At 43.6% G+C, this 24,181-nt stretch overlaps 2 protein-coding genes and 1 long non-coding RNA gene across 7 annotated transcripts in view; 1 reads left to right on the top strand and 2 right to left on the bottom strand.

The window, feature by feature from the left end:
- The window catches only part of SLC16A12 (solute carrier family 16 member 12), a 107,225-nt gene that overhangs the window by 32,833 nt on the left and 50,211 nt on the right, over positions 1 to 24,181 (bottom strand). The gene's annotated exons all lie outside the window — the stretch shown is intronic.
- On the bottom strand, positions 3,408 to 3,767 carry LOC122446227 (ATP synthase subunit e, mitochondrial-like). The gene has a single exon (XM_043476173.1). It carries the CDS (start codon positions 3,669 to 3,671, stop codon positions 3,459 to 3,461), a length of 213 nt encoding a protein of 70 aa, XP_043332108.1. The 5' UTR covers positions 3,672 to 3,767; the 3' UTR covers positions 3,408 to 3,458.
- Positions 8,083 to 23,305, top strand: LOC122446229. Its single transcript, XR_006270824.1, has 3 exons — positions 8,083 to 8,095; positions 13,234 to 13,237; positions 23,172 to 23,305. It is a non-coding gene; the product is annotated as an uncharacterized LOC122446229 (long non-coding RNA).

Below are 24,181 nucleotides of genomic sequence, written 5' to 3'. Positions count from 1 at the left end.
ATTTCTCCATTCACGTATTGCTGAAGTCTGGCTTGGAGAATTTTGAGCATTACTTTGCTAGCGTGTGAGATGAGTGCAATTGGGTGGTAGTTTGAACATTCTTTGGCATTGCCGTTCTTTGGGATTGGAATGAAAACTGACCTTTTCCTGTCCTGTGGCCACTGCTGAGTTTCCCAAATTTGCTGGCATGTGGAGTGCAGCACTTTAACAGCACCATCTTTTAGGATTTGATAGCTCAGCTGGAATTCCATCATCTCCTTTAGCTTTGTTTGCAGTAATACTTCCTAAGGCTCACTTGACTTCATACTTCAGGATGTCTGGCTCTAGGTGAGCGACTACCCCATTGTGGTTATCTGGGTCATTAAGACCTTTTTTGTACAGTTCTTCTGTGTATTCTTGCCATATCTTCATAATCTCTTCTGCTTCTGTTAGGTCCTTGCTGTTTCTGTCCTTTATTGTGCTCATCTTTGTATGAAATGTTCCCTTGGTATCTCCAATTTTCTTAAAGAGATTTCTAGTCTTTCCCATTTTATTGTTTTCCTCTATTTCTTTGCATTGTTCACTTAGGAAGGCTTTCTTATCTCTCCTTGATAGTCTCTGGAACTCTGCATTCAATTGGGTATAACTTTCCCTTTCTCCTTTGCCTTTCACTTCTCTTCTCAGCTATTTGTAAGGCCTCCTCAGACAACTAGTTCCCTGACCAAGGATTAAACCCAGGTCCCCTGCATTGGGAATGCAGAATCTTAACCACTGAACCACCAGAAAAGTCTTTCATTTGCTCATTAAAAACTACAAAACAAAGCTAAGAGAAGCTTACAAAGGCCTGAGAGAGAGAGCGTGAGTGAGCAAATTCATTCCACGGAAGACGGAGAAGATGTCATAGCTATACAAGTGGGTTGTTTCAGTGAAATCCCAATCAGCAGCCTTATTTCAAGCTGACAAGCTGATTCTAAAACTCATACAGAAATGCAAAGAACCTAAAAAATATTAAATAATTTTTTAAAAAATAGAACAAAATTTAAAGAATTACACTAACTGATTTCAAAGACTTGCTCTAAAACCAAAGTAACCAAGAGTGATATTGGCATATTAGATTAGTGGAACAGAGTAGAGAGTCTAGAAATAAACCCACATGTTAATTCATGTGGGAAGAAAATGACTCTCTAGTCTTATCTCACACCATATATAAAACCTAATTCAAAATAACATATCTAAACATGAATGCAAAATTTAAAAAAAAAATCCAGAAGAAAACGTAAGAGAAAAACCTTCGTAGTTGGAGGAGAGGCACCAGATTTTTACACAGGACATAAAAAGCAAAATGAACTCATCACTCTCACCTTCACAGAGGCTTGTGATGAAATTTTATTTTTTATAGCAACAAAAGTGAAAGTTGCTCAGTCGTGTCCGACTTTTTGCAACCCTATACAGTCCATGGAATTCTCCAGGCCATAATACTGGAGTGGATAGCCTTTCCCTTCTCCAGGGGATCTTCACAACACAGGGATTGAGCCCAGGTCTTGGGCATTGCAAGCGGATTCTTTACCAGCTGAGCCACAAAGAAGTTGTTATTTCTTTCACATCTGTGTCATTATAGACGCAAATCTCAACCCCACCACAGCTCACTAGAGAAGATTTCCAAATGAACTCTATTATTGCTTCTACAGTGGGAAAGTATTGTTTAATAGTAGACTGTAGCCCTTAGGGTATCCCATTTGAAGTTCCTTACCTAGATACTCACTCCGATCTCTGTAGAAACAAGAGGAAAACTGAGAGATACTATTTCTGATCATGGAAACTCAATGTCCTCAATGACAGCATGTTGGCTGAGGACTGTCTCGTCTCATCTTCAGCCCATCTACATGACCATGAACTTAGTCAAATATCAGCCTCACTCCCAGTCCTGCATGCCACTCCCACCTCTCTTATGATACTATAAGTTCCTTGCAACCCACTGAAATACTCAAGCTTTAGTATTTTCTTGCATGCTCTCTTCCTTACCTTCAAATTTCTTCCTTCCCCACTTTCTCACCAGACTTATCTATCATCCTGCCTCAACTGCTGCCACCACATCCCCACTCTTCAAAATAGTTATCTCCCTTCCCCAGACTCTTGGAGCTCTTGGCACATACCCTTCCTGGCCCTTATCAAATGCAGTGTTGTTATCTATTTAATGTCTCTCTCTACCACTGGACTGTTTTAACTCCACAGAACAGAAGCTACCTTAAGTCGTCCTTGCTTATTTTCCCCCAAATTTTCTCCACCATCTTCTAACTCCAACACACACACACCGTCTGATGCACAGTACGAGCTCATCAGTGTCTAATAAATGAATAAGTTTTTCCTTCACCAGAGAGAAGCCCAGCAAGTCATAAGAAATAAATTAAAAGCATAAATAACAATCACTAGTTTTAAAATGGTAATTCAATTGAAAGAAACAGGAAAAGCAGTTCATCTTCATCAGAAAGTTCTAATCTTCAGACATCAAGCAAGAAAATCAACCATTGCCACTAGAAAATGAAGAATATTCATCACAACCAGCTTTTCTCCAAAGGACACACACCCAGAGCAAAACAGTCTAGTCACAGAGGAACCAGCCAGTACTTAAGAGTTCAAGTCTCTGACGCCAGTGCCAGATAGTAAGTCACACAGTATAAGAGTAACAACAGTTACTATTTGGGGTACTTAATTCACCAAGCTCTGAATTCACTATTATCCATATGTTATCTCATTTTAGCTTTATCTCAGCCCTGTGAAGGGCTGTAAATATCCATTTTACAGATAAAAAATGCTCTAACTATTCAAGATTCAGCCTTGCCCTGAGTCCAAAGCTTGTGGTCTTAATCTCTGCATCCTGCTGCTCCCCACTTGGCCTCCAAGCTACCTGCTGGTGGAAGCTAGCACGGTTTTGTTCAATCTTGTGTCTCCAGCACCTAGAACAGTGCCTGGCATATATTTGCTAAATGCTACGGTGAAATATGTATGAAATATGTATGGCAGAAGGTGAAGAAGAACTAAAGAGCCTCTTAATGAAAGCGAAAGAGGGGAGTGAAAAAGCTGGCTTAAAACTCAAAAACATTAAAAAAACTAAGATCATGGCATCCAGTCCCATCATTTCATGGCAAACAGATGGGGAAACAATGGAAACAGTGACAGACTTTATTTTCTTGGGCTCCAAAATCATTGCAGACGATGAGTGAAGCCATGAAATTAAAAGATGCTTGCTCCTTGGAAGAAAAGTTATGACCAACCTTGACAGCATAGTAAAAAGCAGAGACATTACTTTGCCAACAAAGGTGCGTCTAGTCAAAGCTATAGTTTTTTCAGTAGTCATAGATGGATGTGAGAGTTGAACTATAAGGAAAGCTGAATGCCAAAGAATTGATCCTTTTTTCTTTTTTTTTTCCACAGAGCACAGAAAACTTTATTCATCCACACTGCTCTGGAGAAGGGCAGGCTCACTTCAATATGGTATCCTCTTGGGCTTCCGCCAGCTCCCGCTCGATGCGCTTCTGCTCATCCGGCTTCTTCGCCTCGGCTGTGAGCCTCCTCTCTTCTTCTGCCCGGGGTGTCAGGTAACTGTAGCGCTTGGCGCCGTAGGCCATGCCGAGGAACAGGGCAGAGTAACGGCCAAGCTTGATGAGCGGAGAGACCTGCACCGGCGGAGCCATCTTGTCCGTGACCCTCGCAGAATTGATGCTTTTGAACTGTGGTATTGGAGAAGACTCTTGAGAGTCCCTTGGACTGCATGATCAAACCAGTCCAACCTAAAGGAAATCGGTCCTGAATATTCATTGGAAGGACTGATGCTGAAGCTGAAACTCCAATACTTTGGCCACCTCATGCAAAGAACTGACTCATTGGCAAAGACCCTGATGCCGGGAAAGATTGAAGGCAGGAGGAGAAGAGGACAACAGAGGATGAGATGGTTGGATGGCATCACCGACTCGATGGACAGGAGTTGAGCAAGCTCTGGGAGTTGGTGATGGACAGGGAGGCCTGGTGTGCTGCAGTCCATAGGGTCGGAAAGAGTCAGACATGACTGAGTGACTGAACTGAACTGAACAGTGAAATATGGGTTTCCCAGGTGGTGCAAGTGGTAAAGAACCTGCCTGCCAATGCAGGAGACATAAGAGATGCAGGTTCGATCCCTGGGCTGGGAAGATCCCTGAAGGAGGGCATGGCAACCCACCCCAGTATTCTTTTCTGGAGAATCCCATGGACAGAGGAGCCTGGCGGGCTACAGTCCATAGGGTCACACAGAGTCAGATATGACTTAAGCGACTTAGCACACATGCACAGTGAAATATAATCTTCTTAGTAAACAGAGACCTCTCTCCTAGTCCCTGGACATATTTATCATACCCACTAACCAAGGACTGAATGTCTGTTCCATCCCACTCCAAGACTCAAGGCCCCATTGAACACCCAGGCCTAGGGGATGTGCATTAAATGGCCATCTTCCAGGTCTGATGTGAGGGAATTCCAGCACTTTTCTGCACAGCCTTTATGGCAATGGAGCAAAACATTACAGCTGATCCTTACATAATGCTGATCCTTACAGACTTTTATCCAGGGCAAACTCAAGCCCCAAAAAGGACTGAAAGTGGGAGGGGAATTAATGAAACCCCTCCTCTACCCTGCTCAGGTTTGTGTAGTCGCTGCCTCAAGGACTCAACTTGTTTTTTTCCCACGTGGACTCTCTGGGTCTTAGGGATATCTCCTAATGCATATGGATTTATTTATTTATGTTGCCCAATGAATTACACATATGCTGTGAAAAAAATATATTATTCTTAAGTGCAGAAAGACTAAAGGCTAAAGTAAAGTGCTTTACATTTTTTTTTTCCTTTTGCTTTTCTTTTCTGCTTCTCTCTGCTTATTCCTCACACAGATCCTGGTAACACGGGAGTAAATAATTACTGACTCCAACCAGAAATTTTTGAATGTTTGTCAGGATCTTTGGGCACTAAACTGAAACACTGACCTTAGATAATAAAGCTGCCAATGTTTCCACATTGTCTATGAGACTTTGAGGATAGGAATACCTTACATAAGATGTAGAATAAATAGCAGAGTGATTTATATGGTATTTGGACTACAGAAAAAGAGAAAAAGGTACAATTTGTGACTCATAGGAGGCAGAAAGTAGAAAGCAAGCTTTTTTCTCACCCTGTCAGTCCCTAAGCCAGAGTCGCTGATTCTAGGCAACATCAGAAAAATGCTTACTCCGGAGTCCAACAGTTTGTTGACAGTGCAGTTCATAACCAGGAGCTTGCCCCCAGGAACCATTTTCTGCAAAAATATAGTTCTTTTCTCTCCTATTTGGAAATACAAGTAAAAGCAGTGATAGGCCTGAGCTGTAGCTAGCCCTCTTTGATAAAAAATATAACATGTTGTGAATATTCCAGCACTTAGCACAATGTCTGGTAGAAAACTGGTGCTCAATATCTGTGCGGTTCAAGGAAGAAATTTTTGTGTCTAACTCAGTGACCTTGCAGAACTCTTTAATTCTAATTTTATACTCTTCACAGCATCCAGAATTATTAAATCAGATTATGTTCTATCAGAGGCTTCTTGCTACAGAGAAGAAACGTGGAGCTTGAGATGCATTTCACAGAGCCGTTTTGATAGTTGACAGAGAAGCTTTTATTGCAGAACAGCGCTGCCTGCTTCTACCACAACATTTTCCTCACTCTGTAATCATTGCCCCTGCCATGTTGTTGACATGGGAGGGGAGCCGAGTGAAATATTTCAGTTGGCTGGAAGTTAACCCCTCAAGTCACAGAGTGTTACAGAGAACCAGTGTTGAAAAGAAAGTGCAGGCAGGGACTTCTCTGACAGTCCATTGGTTAGGATTTGGTGCTTCCATTGCATGGGGCACGGGTTCAATCCCTGGTTGGGGAACTAAGATCCCACAAGCTGCGTGGAGCAGCCAAAAATAAAATGATTAAAAATGCAAAATAGATAGCAAGTAGGAATTTGCTGTGTGACACTGGGAGTTCAACACAGTGCTCTGTGACAACCCAGAGGGGTGGGATGGGGTGGGAGAGGGGTTCAGAAGGGAAGGGACACATGTATACCTGTGGCTGATTCATGTTGATGTATGGCAGAGGCCAGCAAAATATTGTAAAGCACTTATCCTCCAATTAAAAAAATAGAAAAAAAAAAAAAGTGTGCAGGCAGAACTCAGGTCTGCACTCAGAGTGTGAGCTCCCTGAGGGCAGGGAGCCTTAATGCTTCAGTGGCTAGCATGGTTCCTGAGAGAGAACTGCTGCTGCTGCTGCTGCTGCTGAGTCGCTTCAGTCGTGTCCGACTCTGTGCGACCCCATAGACGGCAGCCCACCAGGCTCCCCCGTCCCTGGGATTCTCCAGGCAAGAACACTGGAGTGGGTTGCCATTTCCTTCTCCAATGCATGAAAGTGAAAAGTGAAAGCGAAGTCGCTCAGTCGTGTCCAACTCTTCGCGACCCCATGGACTGCAGCCTACCAGGCTCCCCCATCCCTGGGATTCTCCAGGAAAGAACACTGGAGTGGGTTGCCATTTCCTTCTCCAATGCATGGAAGTGAAAAGTGAAAGCGAAGTCGCTCAGTCGTGTCCAACTCTTCGCGACCCCATGGACTGCAGCCTACCAGGCTCCGCCATCCCTGGGATTCTCCAGGCAAGAACACTGGAGTGGGTTGCCATTTCCTTCTCCAATGCATGAAAGTGAAAAGTGAAAGCGAAGTCGCTCCAGTCGTGTCCAAATGCATGAAAGTGAAAAGTGAAAGCGAAGTCGCTCAGTCGTGTCCAACTCTTCGCGACCCCATGGACTGCAGCCTACCAGGCTCCTCCATCCATGGGATTTTCCAGGCAAGAGTACTGGAGTGGGGTGCCATTGCCTTCTCCATGAGAGAGAACAGGACTCAGTAAATAGTAACGAGACACCCCCCAGTTCTAGAGTTCTGGATGGGAGCTTGAGGAATAGGGACAAGAAATCACCCATTCTTGTTTGTTCTTTTTTTAAAAAAAATTGTTTTGTTCTTTTTAGCCAGATTAATCTGTCAAACTAGATTAACCAGCCTTCCCAGTATCTGGGTTACAGAGCCCCAAGTACAGAGATGTCACAGAACATGGTGGGGCAGGGCCACACCTGGAAACAGAACTTCACTGCCAGGCTGGCCGTCTCTTCTTGCTTTTGCAGAGGGACTAAAAACGAATGTGGGCTGCTGAGAGGCTCACCTACCAGGCCTGGCACTCGGCCCACTGTCTGGCCCACACTGCACAGGCCATCAGATTCCACAGGCCCTTAGAGATGTTTATTTTTGCACTCTGCAGACTCTGCTCGCTGCTGGAGCCGTGGCAGGTCACACAAAGGACAAGGTGTTGCCAAGCTGAGAATGTGGGGTGCTCCCTAGTGCAAGACCCAGAATCTGAATTTCTTCCTGGAAATGAACAAGTGAACAAAGTTTTTACAAAATTTCCTTCAAGATGTAGGTGACTGTCTTTGTCTCTGTCTGATTGAAATACTTAGGACTGAACCCGTTCCTCTCATTTCCTTCTGGCTTTGGACCCACGGAAATGTCTGATTAAAAAAAAAGGTTGGAAGTAATCCCCAACTTTTTCGTGTGTGAGGTCCCTGTATACATCACAAGGTATTTCCTTAGCCAAGTAAGGCAATAGTTGTATTTTTAGAATAAGTTATCTGTTGATTCATAAAATATGTAAAGGCAGCAGTTAAAATGAATTTCAAGGCATTTTCAAATACATTTTATTTGATGACTCACTAAGACTCTTACAAACGTGAAAAATCGTGGTAACTGTAAGACATTCCTCTGTCCATTGACAGGATTCTGTCATGTATGCATGGATTTGCATACCTTGTACTAATTCTGTTGTCTTCTCCTGAGTCTGAGGACCACCCACCCCCCACCAAGATTAGAAGCCTCTCTCTGTTTATTAAGGGTAAGCCTAGTGCCTTGAAAAACATCAATTCCTTCTGTTTTACTAGATATATTATTTATTCAGGGTCCCAGTAGGAACTGAAAAACTGGGGAGATTCAACAAAAGTACTATTTATAAAGGTGTGGGCAAGTGTTCATAAGATCTATCAAAGGTCAGAAGAGTCCTCAAGGACTGGTACCATTACCACCTCTAGGCCAGAGAGGCAAAGGAAAAGAGAAGTTCCTGGAACCTTCTGTAGAGTCACTGGGTAAAGGAACGTAGCCAGTTCATAAGGATCTGACAGTAAAAAACAAAATCAAGGAAATAAATACACCAACCTCACACTCCACCTGACTTCCAAGTCCCATCAGTGGCTGAACCCAACAGGAATCCAACTGATATAGCCCCTACATGTCAGCCTCCCAGGGCAGAGAACTGAGTGGAAATGGATGGTCAGTGAATTTGGAGGTACACATAGAAACTGTCCTGCACACCAGGGTAACCTAAAAACTTGCTCAGGGCTATGGTTAAAAACGAGGTCAAGTCCTGAGCCAATCAATGCTGGGCCTTGCCTTAAAATTATATTAAGCTATTCAAGGTTACTGACTCAAACCTTCTGGTGTATTTCAAATATATAACTCAATTGCACAACCAAACTCCCCTGCAGCTCACATTGAAACGCTCCCTTAGGTTCAGCCCGCGATCACCTTTACAAGGGCAACTCCAAAATCTGCATCTCTGCCGCCAATCTTCCTACCGAGTTACAGATTCAAATTTCCAACAGCCTACAGGGTACCTCAGACTCTCTAAGGTATGTCTATAAGCCATTTCTATAAAGCATTGGCTAGTCTCTCCTGGAAACACATTTTATTTTTATGCTGTTTCCATTTACCAACTTGGTGTGTTAGAACATTCGGAGGCTTTTGACTCCTCCCCGTCTCTCAGAACAAGTGAGTGAAACTCATACCACTTCTGCTGGTAGCCTGCTCAGATCTGCCCTCCCTCTTAATTTCCCATGACCTTTACCAAAGTAAGAGCCTGTCTTGGCTGGCCTGACTAATCCTAACTCCACCACTTAGAATTAAGACTTCCTTGCACTTATTAATTATGACTCTTATTTTATGCTTCAAGGCCTCAGTTCCCTTATCTGCAGGGTGGAGCCAGGCATAGTCCCCTACCACTGGGGACAAAGACCTCCTCTCCATTGATTCCAAGGGACAGAAACTCCAGCACAACTAGCCTCTCCAGCCTTCCTCTACCTTCTCACCTACTTTTCTCCCCAGGAGAAGGAGTTGGTTATCTGATTCATGGGGGTGAGAGAAACAGAGGTACATGCTTAAGCTTTTTGTTTTCTTTTTCAAAGTGGGATCGGCCTGTGAGCAGAGAGTGCTCATTCTTCTCAGCTCTTTCACTCTATACATGAACCCGGGGCAGACGCCCATCAAATGAGCTTATGGCTATTTGAGGGCTGCCTGGGTCAGTGACAGGGTAGCTCCATCTTTTATGTGGCTAGAGTGGTGCAGTCCTTCTTGGCTAGTAGTCCTGAGCCTCTCTCCCCAATTATCAGTGTTATTAGCACACAAGGCAGCATTTTAGGAAAGAATAGCTAACATTTATTTGAATACATACTACGGGCAGATCCTATGCTTTGTAATATAATATGGATTGCTTCATTTCATTTTCTCAACAACTCTGTGAGGTAGGAATTGGGATCGAAAAGATCAATAAACCACTTGGTCTCCTCACAAGTTCAAAATCAATTTAGAGGTAGACACAAGAACCCGTCAATACTCTGGCCACCTGATGCGAAGAGCCGACTCATTGGAAAAGACCCTGATGCAGGGAAAGATTGAGGGCAGGAAAAGAAGCAAGCGACAGAGGATGAGATGGTTGGATGGCATCACCGATTCAATGGACATGAGTTTGAGCAAATTCTGGGAGATAGTGAAGAACAGGGAAGCCTGGCGTGCTGCAGTCCAAGGGGTCACAAAGAATCAGACAGGACTGAGTGACTGAACCACAACCTTCTTATTATCACGATTGTTGATGTAACAGACGGCCTCCATGAGTCTTAGGAAAGGGATAGGAATTTAAAATTTCATCACGATTGTTGATGTAACAGACCGCCTCCATGAGTCTTAGGAAAGGGATAGGAATTTAAAATTTCAATATTCTTTGATTATCATAATATTTCATATCAAGATAGTGCTGAGAATAACAGTGACATCAAGTAGAACTTTATAAACTGCAAAAGAAAATCTATCACCATTTCCTCTCCAAAGACTTCACCGAGAGGCATTCACAAGGATCCTGAGGCTGGGTATGAAAGCTGTTTTGAATGCACATTTCTCCGTGGAGGCTTACAAGAGGCCCTTAGGCCATGGTGCAGCTGTAAATAGTAACACACCACAGCTCAGAAAAAAAAAAGTCTTAAAAAAAAAACAAAACCCATATTCCTCTGACAGGATACCCCTCTCTAAAGAGTTCCAGAGGTTTCCCCCTCCCTCAGCTATACCACTGCTCTTTTAGACTGCTACAAATATGAATGCTGAAGCACACAGACCAGTGCACTTGGCCTGGGGTCAGACATGTCTGGCTTTGAATCCCAGTGCTGACAATTAATAGCTGTATGAACTTGACATTCGATTTAACTTCCTGAGTCTGTCTCCTGCTCTGTACCTTGGAGTTAATAGCTCCTTTTTATTAGGGCTTTAATGAGGATTAAAGGGCAAAATATTTGTTAAAGTGCCTGACAACCATTAAAATATTCACATAATAACATATATTAATCCCCTTCCCTATTAAACCAGCTGATACATTTTTCATCTTCATTTGTACCTTTCAATAATTTCCCTAATTAAAAAGTGAAGCAAAAAAAAAAAAGCAAAGCAATTATACAACTATATAGTAGACACTCAAAAAATGCTTACCTAAGTTAAACTTATACCAGTTACGATTTCAAATGACAGAGTTAGCAAAGTATTAATAAATAAACATCTTTATCATGGGCTTCCCTAGTGGCTCAGCAGTGAAGAACCCACCTGCAATGCAGGAGACTCGGTTTCAATCCCTGGATCAGGAAGATTCCCTGGAAAAAGAAATGGCAACCCACTCTAGTATTCTTATCTGGGAAGCCCCATGGATGGAGGAGCCCCATCTTGCAAAAGAGGCAGATAGGACTTAGCATCTAAATAACAATGACAATCTTTATCATAGCTGAAAGCACCCATATTTCTTGTCATTTAGCCAAAGGAAAAAAGTCAGGGAGAGACCCAGAGATTTTATCTATGTCAATTTTCCCTTACATTATTGAGACAAGACAAAGAAGTTAAATAATTGAATGAGGGATAGTGGCAAAGAGAAAATGATGGAAAACAGTAAATTCAAGAAATACTATGCTCTTTGAACATTTAACTAATTTTCACTTCTCTGCAATATTTAGTTGGTTCTTTCTTTAGAATTGCGCACTGAAATTCTTTGCAGGCAAATATCTATATATCAAATAGCAAATATGTCCATGTTCTCTTCCCTTTTTAATGACTTCTCCTAAGTAGTACACAGATAGCAAGTCCCATCCATGGATTATTATAAAGCCTTTACAAACGACGGTTATGAGGATTGTAGCAGCACCCAAAAATGTCCATGTTGGGCTAACTCTTAATCAGAACATGAAATGTACAAGCTATGAGTACAACTACAAAAATGCATATGCACAAGGACAAGAGAAAGGAATGCAGAGAAAAAGAAAATAGCTGTGTGAGGAAAGTAAGATTATGAATGATCCCTGCCTATATTTTCTGAACTTCTTGGAATATTCTTATACCCTTCTTATAAAAGGTAATAAAACCACTTTTACACACTGTAACTAAGTATATTCTTACTGCTTTTTTTTTGCATTCAACATCGATTCATATATTCTTTTTCACATTTTGACAGATTTTACATTTGACATTTCATATGTTTATCATGGTTGTGTTTGCCCTCTTCATTTAAACTTGTCATGATCTTATCCTCTGGAATACTTAAAAGAGCTTTACTTGGGGACCAAGTACATACACATGCATTAAAATTTACTCCACTTCTTTTCTTCCCAACAGACCAAAAACAAGACATCTATCTGTGGAAAGAGAAAATTTATGATCATATTTTAAGGCTGTCTAAAGGAAATAATTCAGTTGACCAAGTTCAATTTTAGGTTTTTTTTTTTTTTTTTTTTCAAAAAAGTGAATGTGTGGTGTGTGTGTGTGTAAAATAAATTTATTCCAGCATGCTCTTTCACTATAATTTTCAAAACTGCTTTCCTCTTATAGAGTGATACTATATTTGATGAGTAAATATAACAAGGAATGAAAAAGTCCACTTTAGGGCAACTGTGACTAGACAAAATGAGACTACAATGTTCTTTCTGTGGCATTTTAGGCTCACACGGGGATATCACTCCCTTTTCTTTGACAGGCTTTTTAAGAGAATGCTGAAAATGACAAAACTGTCTTTGCTGGGGGTTAGGAGAAGACTGAGTTCCTTGATATTTTCGGGATAAAAATAAACGCTTGATTTATACCAAAAGAATTTTAGGATCTTAGGATTAGAATAGAAAATATTTTAATTTCTAAAAAAAAAAAATCACCTATAAAGATTGAAATATACAGTTTTGTCTGTAATTAACCATTCATGTCTTGAATCCTTACTCTTCACTTAGAAGAGAAAGTCAAATAATACAAATTTAATTTATTTGGTTTCTTGTTTCTCAAGAAAGCTGATGAATAGCTGAGATCTACATTCCAAAGACCAGTTTAATTTTTACTGCTAACAAGGTAGATTTTATGGGTGTCAAACCCATCAATGATAAGCTGTAAGCACAGTGTGAGGAAAAGATATAACAGACAAATCTGTAGCCAAACACAGAATCATTGTTAAGAGTCTAATGGTAATAGAATCAACCAAGTAAAAAGAGGGAAAAAAAAAAAAAAAAAACAGAAAATTCAGCAGCCTGGAGTCATTTTGTGTAGAGAAAAATACATCAGCATGTCTTCATTCAGAGCTTACCAACTGCTGAACAGGTGGGATATGGATCTGTACTAGTCAACTCAGGCTGGTATAACAAAATATAACATAATACCACTGACTGGCTTAAACAACAGACATTTATTTCTCACTGTTTTGATGGCTAGAAGCCCATGATCAAGGTTCTGACAAATCTGGCTTCTGGTGACAGCTTTCTTCCTGGCTTGATGATGGCTACATTCTTGCTGTGTTCTCACATGGCTTTCCTTGGCAGGTGGGGGTAGGGAGATGTTTGGCCAGCAACAGAGGAGTGTGGGAGGAGATCTCTGGCATCTCTTCCTATAAGGACACTAATCCTATTAGGAAGGGCCCCACCTTTATGACTTCATTTAGCCTTAATTATTTACTTAGAAGTTCCCTCTCCAAATGATGTTTAGAGCTTCCATATGTGAATGTGAGGGGGGTACAAACATTCAGCCAATAATAGGATCGCCCAGCTGGGCAGAACCTTGGATTGGGAAGAGCCCAGGCCAGAAACAGTCTCATGGTTTACCCAAGTGTGGCTAAGAAGATCATGATTTTTGAGGTCTGGATCCATGAGAGAGGTTGGGAAGCACCGATTTCTGGACGCTGAATGCACCACTGCACTGTTAACCATTATAAGAATAAACTCAATGACCCTTTAGAGTGAAGAAAACTCACAATAATAATTAATGCTTAAATAACATGCAGTATATGCCACACCTGATCTTAGTGTTAACTAAGATCATGTTAACTCATTTAATACTCACAACAGCCCTCTGATATATAAAGTATTATAACACCAGGCTCAAGAGACAGTCCTTTATCATCAAATTGCCTGAGTCTATATCTTGTCTTCTGCACTTTTAGCTCTGTAACTGTGGTTAAATTACTAAGTCTCTCTGAACCTGTTTCCTCTTCTATAAAATGGGATGGATATATAAGCATACAATTCCAAAAAGCTGTGAAAACTAAAAATTTTCCACACATTAACAGTGTACTCATTTTGTTGCTAGATCTGAACACTCTTATTAGTTTTTACTTACCTTTCTGAGAGCTGGTTTCAACTCATAGTTGTGACAATTTAGTTAATTCAATTAACACACTTAGAATAGTGCCTGGCACATGTGGGAAGTGATATACTAGTATTAACTATTATTATTCTTGTTCTTATTATTATTACTACTGCCATTCCCTATATGAGGAAACTGAGGCAGAGAGAGATCAGTCTGTCCAAGCATCAACCAGCATGTGGCACATTGAAAGTGAATGCAAACAGTCTTAACCGTGGTCTTAACCACCGCACTGCACCATCTCCACTAATTACAGAGGTTTCATTTCTGTTCAGTCATGTTTAATGCTCCATGTTTAAGAACTATTACTCAGTTGAAAAAAAAAGAATGAAAGAATGCCGTTTATAGCAACACGGATGGACCTAGAGATTATCACACTAAGTAAGTCAGACAGAGAAAAACAAATATCAAATAATATCACTTATATGTGGAATATAAAAAAAGATTAAAAAAAAAAAACTTGTTTATAAAACGGACTCACAGACTTCAAAAACAAACTTATGGTTACCATAGGGGAATGGTATAGGAAGGGATAAATCAGGAGTTTGGGATTAACAGAAACACCCTACTGTATATGAAACAGATCATCAACAGGGACCTACCTCTAGCACAGTGAGCTCTAGTCAATATTATGTAATAACCCAAATGAGAAAAGAATCTGAAAATCTGTATATGTATAACTGAATCACTTTGCTATACATCTGAAACTAACACAACACTGTAAATCAACTAAACTCCAATATAAAATAAAATTTTTAAAAGGCAATGTTTTAATAAAATATTTTAGAAGTTTTGTCCAGCTCAGCTTCAAGGGAATTCAGCTCTATCATTCAGAACGATCCAGGAGCAGGCCCTGGGGAAGGGGACCTGCAGCCATGTCAATGCTATACGATCTGAACCCCTGGCTTAGCTCACCAAACCAGGAGTCCACACCTGATCCCCAAGAGCCAACCAAAGGTTGAACTAATTCTATATCTTTTGAACAGGTAATGCATTCTTGCCTGGAAAATCCCATGGACAGAGGAACCTGGCAGGCTCCAGTCCACGGGGGTCGCAGAGAGTCAGACACGAATGAGTGACTTTACTTCTTCTTCTCCAGTGGGAAAATGAAGTGATTGAGTCAGGCTGGAGCTGGAAGGTGCTGAGTTAGGCTGGAGAGCCATACTCTGCTATGTATATACCCAGAGGCGCTAAGAACCAGGAGAGGAAGGTAGCAGTTCCAGGTAGACCAATGGTTCTCAACCAGGGACAATATGATCCATGAGGGGCCATTTGGCAACGTCTAGAGACATATTCTGCCATCATAGTCAGAGTACTTTCTTCAGCATCTGGTGGACAAAAGTTAAGGATGCTGCTCAGAAAGATGTATAGCTCTTCCAGCCCTAAATTCACCTGAGCTTCTTTGTGATCTGTGTTCCTCCTGTCCATTTATCATTCCATAAAAGTTCCCCTTTACCTTCAGTTCAGTTCAGTTCAGTCGCTCAGTCGTGTCTGACTCTTTGTGACCCCATGAATCACAGCACACCCTGCAGGCCTCCCTGTCCATCACCAACTCCAAGAGATTACTCAAACTCATGCCCATCGAGTCGGTGATGCCATCCAGCCATCTCATCCTCTGTCATCCCCTTCTCCTCATGCCCCCAGTCCCTCCCAGCATGAGGGTCTTTTCCAACGAGTCAACTCTCGAATGAGGTGGCCAAAGTATTAGAGTTTCAGCTTCAGCATCAGTCCCTCCAATGAACACCCAGGGCTGATCTCCTTATATCAGTTTAATGAGTTGATGTTTCCTGCAGCCAAAGACACTAGAGACAGGTTCAGGGGACAGCAACTCAGGATGGTGGAAAGAGTGCTTCAGGCAGAAGAAATAGTATGTGTAAAGGCACAGAGTTTTAGAAGGCAGGTGGAGAAACACAGCAGGGGAAATGAAGAACAAAACAAGTGAGAGGAAAACATAAGTCAAAGCACAGAAGCAGCATTAAGCACGGTGTGTTTTCATGTAGAAAGGAGAGGGGTCTCACTAGGTCAGCAGGTGCATCCTGGGGAAATTAAAGAAATTAAGTGGAAACAGCTTTGAATGAAGCATCAGACTATACAACTATAATTGGAGAAGGAAATAGCAGCCCATTCTAGTATTCTTGCCTGGAGAATCCCAAGGACAGAGGAGCTAGGTGGGCTACAGTCCACAAGTCGCAAGAGCCAGACACAACCTAGCGACTGAAACAACAAATAAAAACATACAACTGTGAAGGAAATGGCAACCTACTCCCCTATTCTTGCCTGGAAAAGTCCATGGACAGAGGAGCCTGGCGGGCTGCAGTCCATGGGGTTACATGACTGAGCATGTGTGCATGAGGGTGGAGGGAGATGGGTCGGTAGCAATAAAGTGGTAGAACTAAAAAAAACAAAAAACAAAAAACACAAAAAAACATACAACTACAATACAGGCTTGGGCTTCCCAGGTGGAGCTAGTGCTAAAGAATCTGCCTGAAATGCAGGAGCCGCAGGAGACTCAGGTTTGACCCCTGGCTTGGGAAGATCCCTTGGAGAAAGAAATGGCAACTGACTCCAGTATTCTTGCCTAGAGAATCCCATGGACAGAGGAGCCCGTCGTCAGGCTATAGTCCTTACGGTCTCAAGGAGTCAGACACGACGGAAGTGACTTAGCACGTAGCATAATATAGGCTTGCATATCAGTGACTCTCCTAGGCCTAATTCATCCTTTGAATGGATAAAAGAAAAAAATATCAATGTGTTTGGGAATGTATACTTTCTTGGCAAGCCATCTCTACTCAGTAAAAACATTGCCCTCTCGGTTAAAAGAAAAAAAAAAGCAACAAGCAGGATTTTTCCAATATGTGAAATAAACTAAAGCAGAGGCAGAAATCTCTAGCATTTGTGGCAATCAGCCAAAAGAGTTTTTAATCAATAAGTTTCTTGATTCCTCTTTCTATACCGTGGGGAAGATGCAGCATTCTCACTGCTCGGCACTGAGGAGGGTCTGAGGTAGTATGTAAAAGCCCCATATGACTCAATTTTTTTTTCTTTTAATTAAAAAAGAAAAAGTCCACAAAGACTGGGAAATGGGCTTCCCTTCACCTCAGTCAAGGAAAGAGACAGGATTCACAAAAGCATCATTAAATCTTTCTGGGGAAGAAAAAACAAACAAAAGAGGGAAATATACATGTCAATTACGTGACACTGACATGGAACAGAAATAAGTTTAGAAACAAAAAGAGAAAAGGAAATGAATGTTATTGAAGCGGAGGCCTCCACAAGGCTTTGTTTCTCTTTTTCCTCCCTTGCTTTCTAACAGGGATAATGTGATTCCCCGAGGAAAAGCTGCTTTTGTAGTCAGCAGGTCAAAGGTCTTAGATCCAAAAACAGTGGATACACAATGTTCCAGAAGAGATGTGTGTGGCTTCCTGGTACTGAATCGACCCCTGCAGGTCAAGAGACACTCAGGATGAAACGTGGAACTATGAAATGAAATGCATACCCCTTCACTGCCAATGGGCAGTGCTTCAGGGGTGGGTGGACGGCCACCAGGAACCTTTTGACAGCTGGCTGGGAAGGAGGCCTGGGCCCGGTGGGATCGGTACAAAGGGTCAGATTCCTCTGAGTGAGCTCGGCCATCCTGGGGAAAGGCAACAAGGCTCCTCTAAGGGGAAATAACATCCGGCTGACACATTGGGTGTTTAAAGGAAATGCCCAGGATGGTGGAGCAAAAAAAGACAACTCAACATTTTAATTCCATAGGTGAACATCATCATCACAAGAGCAGACACTACATTTTAAGCACTTATCTGTGGGCCAAGCACTGTGCTAGGAGAGTCACAGATATTAATTATAGTCATTCAGAAAGTGGTCCAGTGGCTAAGACTCCATGCTCCCAAGGCAGGGGCCCCAGGTTCAATTGCTGGTAGGGAACTAGATCCCACATGCCACAATTAAATATTCCACATGCTGCAACTAAGACCTGGTGTGGCCAAACAATTAATTTTTTAAAAAGCATGAGATCTGGATACCTGCACTTCAGCATCAGTGCAGCTTGGCATCATGGTACCACAATTTTATATGGCAGAATTTCACTGTCCTTTCTGAATTAATGCTGTGTCTATAAAAAGCGCTAATAAGGGCTTAAGAGCCAAACCCATCCCTTCCAAACTGGCAGGCCGTGGGAGGGGTTCAGTGAGACTTTGAAAACAAGCTGGCTTTCATTAGTTGGGTCCTGCAATGCCTATGACTGAGACAGCAGCAGTGATAACAAACCAACAGCGATAGTCCCACCAAAGGATGCCTCAGAAATCTGAAGATACTCCCTCTCTGAGCAGTTCGGAGGGTTTTCAAAGAACCACCTCCCTCATGAAAAGGAAGCAGGGGGACTTCCCTGGTGGCCCAGTGGTTGAGAGTCCACCTTGCAATGCAGGAGATACAGATTCAACCCCTGGTCGGGGTGAGGAGGAAACAGAACAGGCTCCATCCTGAAAGCAGGACGCCGTCTTGGGCCAGACTGTGGACTGTGAGCTGTATGCCCAGTATCTATGGAAACAACACACCAACTGGAAAACCAGGCCCCCGGAAGGAAGAGCCCCAGGGCTCATACCTAGACTCTCTGTTGCCTAAAAGAATACCCTAATTATCTGTGTAACTGAATAGAATCATAAATTCTATTATGCTTGTTGGGGTATGACCACAGGCCTATTGATAATTGTCCACTGTTAACTACCTAGGCTTAAGGCATATGAATCACGGGTGAACTTTGATTGTATCTTTCTTTTCCTTTGTTCAGACTGCTTTCAGGGAATTTGGGGAGGTGGGTTTGGGCACATACACTTAGGGTATATAAGGTTTTCAGAAAAACTGGTCAGGGTCCTTGGCTCAGAGGAGACTCTGCCTTGGGCCCGCCGGTGTAATAAACTGCACTCCTCTATCTGCATTGTCCTTCTGAGTGAGTTTGTTTCCTGGAACGCGTGGCTACAACATTTGGTGCATTGGCCGGGAAACTCCTCACTTTGAGGAGACAAGTCCCATTTGGGGCTATGCCGAGGCCTTGAGGCTCGAATCTTCCAGAGGGGGTAAGGCGCCTCACCCTTCTGGAAGGATTCTGCTTCTCAGTGCCCGGACCTTTCATGTTAGCAGGCAGTGGACAGCAGCAGGGGAACTGAGCGCTCAGGTGAGGAGGAACCCACCCGGTAGGGTGGAAGAGGGGGCCTGATCACTCCCCTGGGAGGGATCAGAAGGGGCACAGACCCACAGGAGCCTGGAATAGGCAGGTGGCAACGATTGCTTGGTACACAGGTTGATGAGCGTGTTAGGGCTTAGGAAGGAAATTTGTGAAGGTCATTTAGGAGGTGGTGTCCACACCGTCTTGGGGAAAATTATTACCAAGCAATTGCCAGGGGATTGTTAGGAGAAGAAACTTGGTCTTTATGTGCTTGTATTCTGCCGTCCCCAAGGAGGTGTCCCATCTGCTATGAAATTCTTGACCCCCTTGGAATTGTCAGGCTAGAAGGAGGGGGATACATAAGTGAGTACGAATTGGCTTTTTCCGGAGATGGCCTGGGATGTGGGATATTTAGCCCATCTGTATTTTCATCCACACCTGATCAAGCCCACCAAGGCAGAATGGACTTTAAAAGTTAAGGGAGAAACAGTCTTGGATCACGTGGTGTTCTGGTTCGGCTGTGCTGACCGGCAGGTGAAGACACGCCGATCCTCCCTCTCCCTCTGGGATCTGGCAGGTAAGGCTCTTCTCACCCCAATTAGGAAGAAGGTAGAATGGCAACTTAAGTGTCATTGAGTGGAAATATCAGAAGTATATATAGTACTGAGAACTTCGCAGACAGAACAAAAAGGAAAAGTAGAAGAAGGTCCGAGAAGGTAAGCAAGATGGGGGGAAGTGAATCTAAGCCAACTGTATTGGAGTGCATGCTTACAAATTTAAAGAAGGGATTTGGAGGAGACTATGGGGTGAAGATGAAGCCTAACCACCTCCACATACTCTGTGAGGTTGAATGGCCCCCTATGGGAGCAGGATGGCCACCAGAGAACACCATGAACTTAAAAATAGTGGAAGCAGTCTATACAGTAGTCACAGGAAAGCCAGGACACCTGGATCAATATCCATATATTGACTCATGGCTAGGGTTAGCTCAAGACCCTCCTACTTGGACAAGGTTCTGCATCCAGAAGGGAAAGGGAAAAATATTAATGGCACAAAAATTGACTGATGATAAAAAAGGAAATTCTACAGGATTTGGACGGGGATGACCTGACCCCTCCCCCATACTGGATAATGACACGCCTGCCTCCCAGTGCTCCACCAGGACCGGAGGCCGCCTTAATGCCCGATCCAGGTCCAGGTGAAGTTCCTGCAGCAGCCGCTGCTCTTCCACCAGCTCTCCCGGAGTTCATAGAGCCGCTGTTTTGGCTGGCTCCAATCCCACCAATGGAGACCTCTGGTCAACGCCCCCAGAATTCCACCTCAGCTGGACCTCCTAGATTGTATCCACCTCTCCCGGTGAGTACTGATGGGAAGGGGGAAGAAAACACAGCAATTAGACAGAGGCTGTGCTCCACCAAGGAACAAGGGGAAAGAACCCCACTACAGATGCCTCTCAGAGAGCTACAGCAGCCTCCAGGTCAGGACGCATGGGGCACCAGCACCAGCCCCTGTAACCTATTATTACCAGCCATTTTCCTCTACGGATACTTAAACTGGCAGAGACATGCTCCACCGTACTCGGGGGAGCCACGAGCCATGATTAGGCTAGTGGAGACTATTTTTCAAACCCACCGCCCTACATAGGATGACATAATCCAACTACTAGTCTCCCTTTTCAGCACTGAGGAAGGACACAGGATCCTAACTGAGACCAGAAAATGGTTCACAGAAATGGCACCTGAGGGGACTGCAAACCCGCAGCGGTGGGCAGAACTAGCCGCCCCCAGTGAGGGGCCCAATTGGGGCTGTAACACACAGGAAGGGAGGGGACACCTGGAGAGATATTGGGTGGCTATTTTACAAGGTCTCAAGAGGGGGGCCCAGAAAGCTATGAGTATTGCAAAACCCTCCGAAGTGATTCACAGGGAAAGCGAATCACCCTCTGAGTTCTGCGAAAGACTGTACGAGGCCTATAGACTTTATACACCAATAGACCCAGCCAGAGGCTGCTCAGGTCTCAGATGGTGATAAATGCAGCCTTTTGTGTCTCTAGCCTACCCTGAAAATGTCAGATGGGGGGACACCAAGTGACTCGTGAATTTTTATACATCCCTGAATGCCCAGTACCTTTGTTAGGAAGAGACTTGCTATCTAAATTGGGGGCACAAGTGACCTTTTCCCCCACGAAAGACCCACTGTTTGAGTGGGCTCAACCACCTATTTACTCCTCCTCTTGGTAACCCCTCAAGATGAATGGAGGTTGCACAATCTCCCGGCAAGAAAACCGGATGGGCTAAACAGTCAAGAGAGAGAGTTAACTCAACAATTCCCTGAGGTCTGGGTGGAAGACAACCCCACCTAGGCTTGCAAAACAAGCCCCACTGGTAATAGAACTCAAACCCGGTACAATGACGTCAGCACCCGCCTTGGGCCTGCCAGACCTTGCTAAGCCGTTTACTCTTTATGTGACCGAAAAGAACAAAGGTGGCTACAGGAGTGTTGTCCTAGATTACAGGGACATGGGACAGACCAGTGATTTATCCCTAATTAGCTGGACAATGTTGCCATTGGGTGGCTGGGATGCTTACGGGCAGTTGCTGCAGTTGCCTTACTGGGCCGGGAGGCAACCAAGCTGACTTTGGGCCAATATTTGTTCTTAAAAGTCCCACATGAGGTCAACACTCTCCTGTAAGGGGACCCCCATAAATGGCTGTCAACATCCCAGATTACTCAATACCAGGGACTGTTATGTGAGAACCCCCATGTTACTACTGAGACTTGTCAGGCCCTGAATCTGGCCACTCTCTTTCTTGTGGGAGAAGGTGGGCCCTCACATGATTGCAAGGAAATATGCCAGCAGACCTGACTTGAGAGACCAGCCAATCCTGGACCCAGATTTGGTCCTGTACACCAATGGCAACAGCCTGGTGAAACAAGGACAATGACTGTCGGGATATGCAGTAGTCATGGAAGAAGCCATCATTGAGGCTAGCTCTCTGTCATCACACTGGTCCGCTCAATGGGCCAAACTATATGCTCTAATCCAGGCCCTCCAGCTGTCAAAAGGTAAGAAGACAAACATTTACACAGACCCCAGGTATGCTTTTGCCACACTACAGGGCTCTGTATAAGGAGAGAGGCCTTTAACAGCTAGTGAAAAAGATATTAAAAATAAGGAAGAAATCAAGACCCTATTAGATGCTGCCTGGGAACCAGAAAGGGTTGCAGTCATACACTGCTGAAGACATCAAAAAGAGGATACCCCCTGGGCTCAGGGACCAGACTGGCAGATAAGACTGCTAAACAAGCAGCCGAGGGCTTGGGGGTGACAAGGGAAGCCCCTATTAAAGCTCTCATATTGGCAGAGCTACCTGAGCTAACGCTAGACTCTCCAAAATACACTGAAGCCCAAAACCAACTAGCCAAAGTGGAAGCGGCCATCAAGACCAAAAAGGGATGGTGGGAATTGCCAAGTGGCAAATTATTGGTACCAGAGGGGCTGGCACCCACTCTGGTAAGCCAAACACACCAAGCGACCCATCTAGGCCATGATAAACTGGAAGAGCTAATTTGAAAATACTTCTTGGTTCCCTGCCTTCTTCCCTATGCAGGACAAAATCTCAGAACTGCACTGCCTGCTCACAGGTCAATGCTGCCTCTCGGCACAGACAGAAACCTCCAGGGATTCAGCTAAAAGGCACACTGCCCTTTGAACACCTGGAAGTGGACTTCATTGAAATGAAACCTCACCGACACTACCATTACCTGCTGGTCATAGTATATGCGTTCTGGGGATGGGTAGAAGCTTTTCCTACCCAGACTGAAAAAGCATCAAAAGTAGCCTGGTGCCTTCTTAGGGCGATAGTTCCCAGATGTGGATTTCCTACCAGTATTGGATCGGACAATGGCCCGGCTTTCGTAGCTGATTTAGTATAACAAGTAAGCAAAACTTTAAACATCAAATGGAAATTACATACAGCATATAGGCCCCAGAGTTCTGGGATGGTGGAAGGAACCAACCGGACACTTGAAGAGACACTCTCCAAGTGGATCTTAGAGACTGCCTGCTCCTGGGTAGACTTGTTTCCAACGGCTCTGCTCAGACCCAGGATGACCCCACGGTCCCATGGCTATTCTCTATACAAAACAGTGTATGGGAGATCCCCTCCCATAATAAAACAGGTGTCACCAAATTTGCCTCAGGTAAGGGGAGATGAGATTTCACAGCAGATGGAGCAACTGGGTAAGGTAATAAATCAGGTAACTAAGTTTGTACAAGAAAGGGTGCCATTCCCCCTTGGGGAACAGATTGAAAAATTTGTGCCCGGGGATCAGGGGTGGTCAAGGACTGGAAACATGATTCCTTGGCCCCACGTTGGAAGGGTCTGTATACTGTTGTTCTAACCAGCGCTACTGCAGTTAAAGCTGCAGGTGTCACCCCCCGGATCCACCACATGAGGGTGAAGAGTGCATACCACGCAGACCCGGAGGACGCCGAGTGGACTACACAAAGGACCCCACTGATCCCCGGGAAACCAAGATCATCTTAAAGAAGAAAAAGAGATGAAGCTCTACAATCAACTACTGCTACAAAGACTTGCTGATATCATCTTGAGACTAACCATAGTTTCAGTACGAAGAGGGACCTGTCTATAATTAAAGTTGAAAGTTGAACTTTGTGTATATATTGCTGATTTATCTGGCTATATATCAGCCACCCTAGATGACATGAAAGGTCAGGTTAAAGTTATGTCTGATGATAATCTTCCTTTTTGGACTTCAGTCCTATCTTGGGTGAAGGGTGATTGGTGGAAAACTATGTTTACCATTGTTACAGTTGCCTTGATAGTTCTGCTTTGTGGACCCTTTATTTTACAATGTATTATGAACTTTGTAACCCAAAGGTTGATGTTGTTCTCCCAAATTGGAGGTCGGAGAGTCAGGGTGCAATATATCCCTGTGAATGATGCTCATACCGTGAGTTAAGAGCATCAAG

This window comes from Cervus canadensis, chromosome 8 (assembly GCF_019320065.1).
Source record: "Cervus canadensis isolate Bull #8, Minnesota chromosome 8, ASM1932006v1, whole genome shotgun sequence".
NCBI classification, from domain to species: Eukaryota; Metazoa; Chordata; class Mammalia; order Artiodactyla; family Cervidae; genus Cervus; species Cervus canadensis.
This window is presented reverse-complemented; position numbering and strand designations above follow the sequence as displayed.

Excerpts from the sequence above, each read along its gene's own strand:
- LOC122446227 (XM_043476173.1), bottom strand. The coding sequence starts at position 3,671 with ATGGCTCCGCCGGTGCAGGTCTCTCCGCTCATCAAGCTTGGCCGTTAC.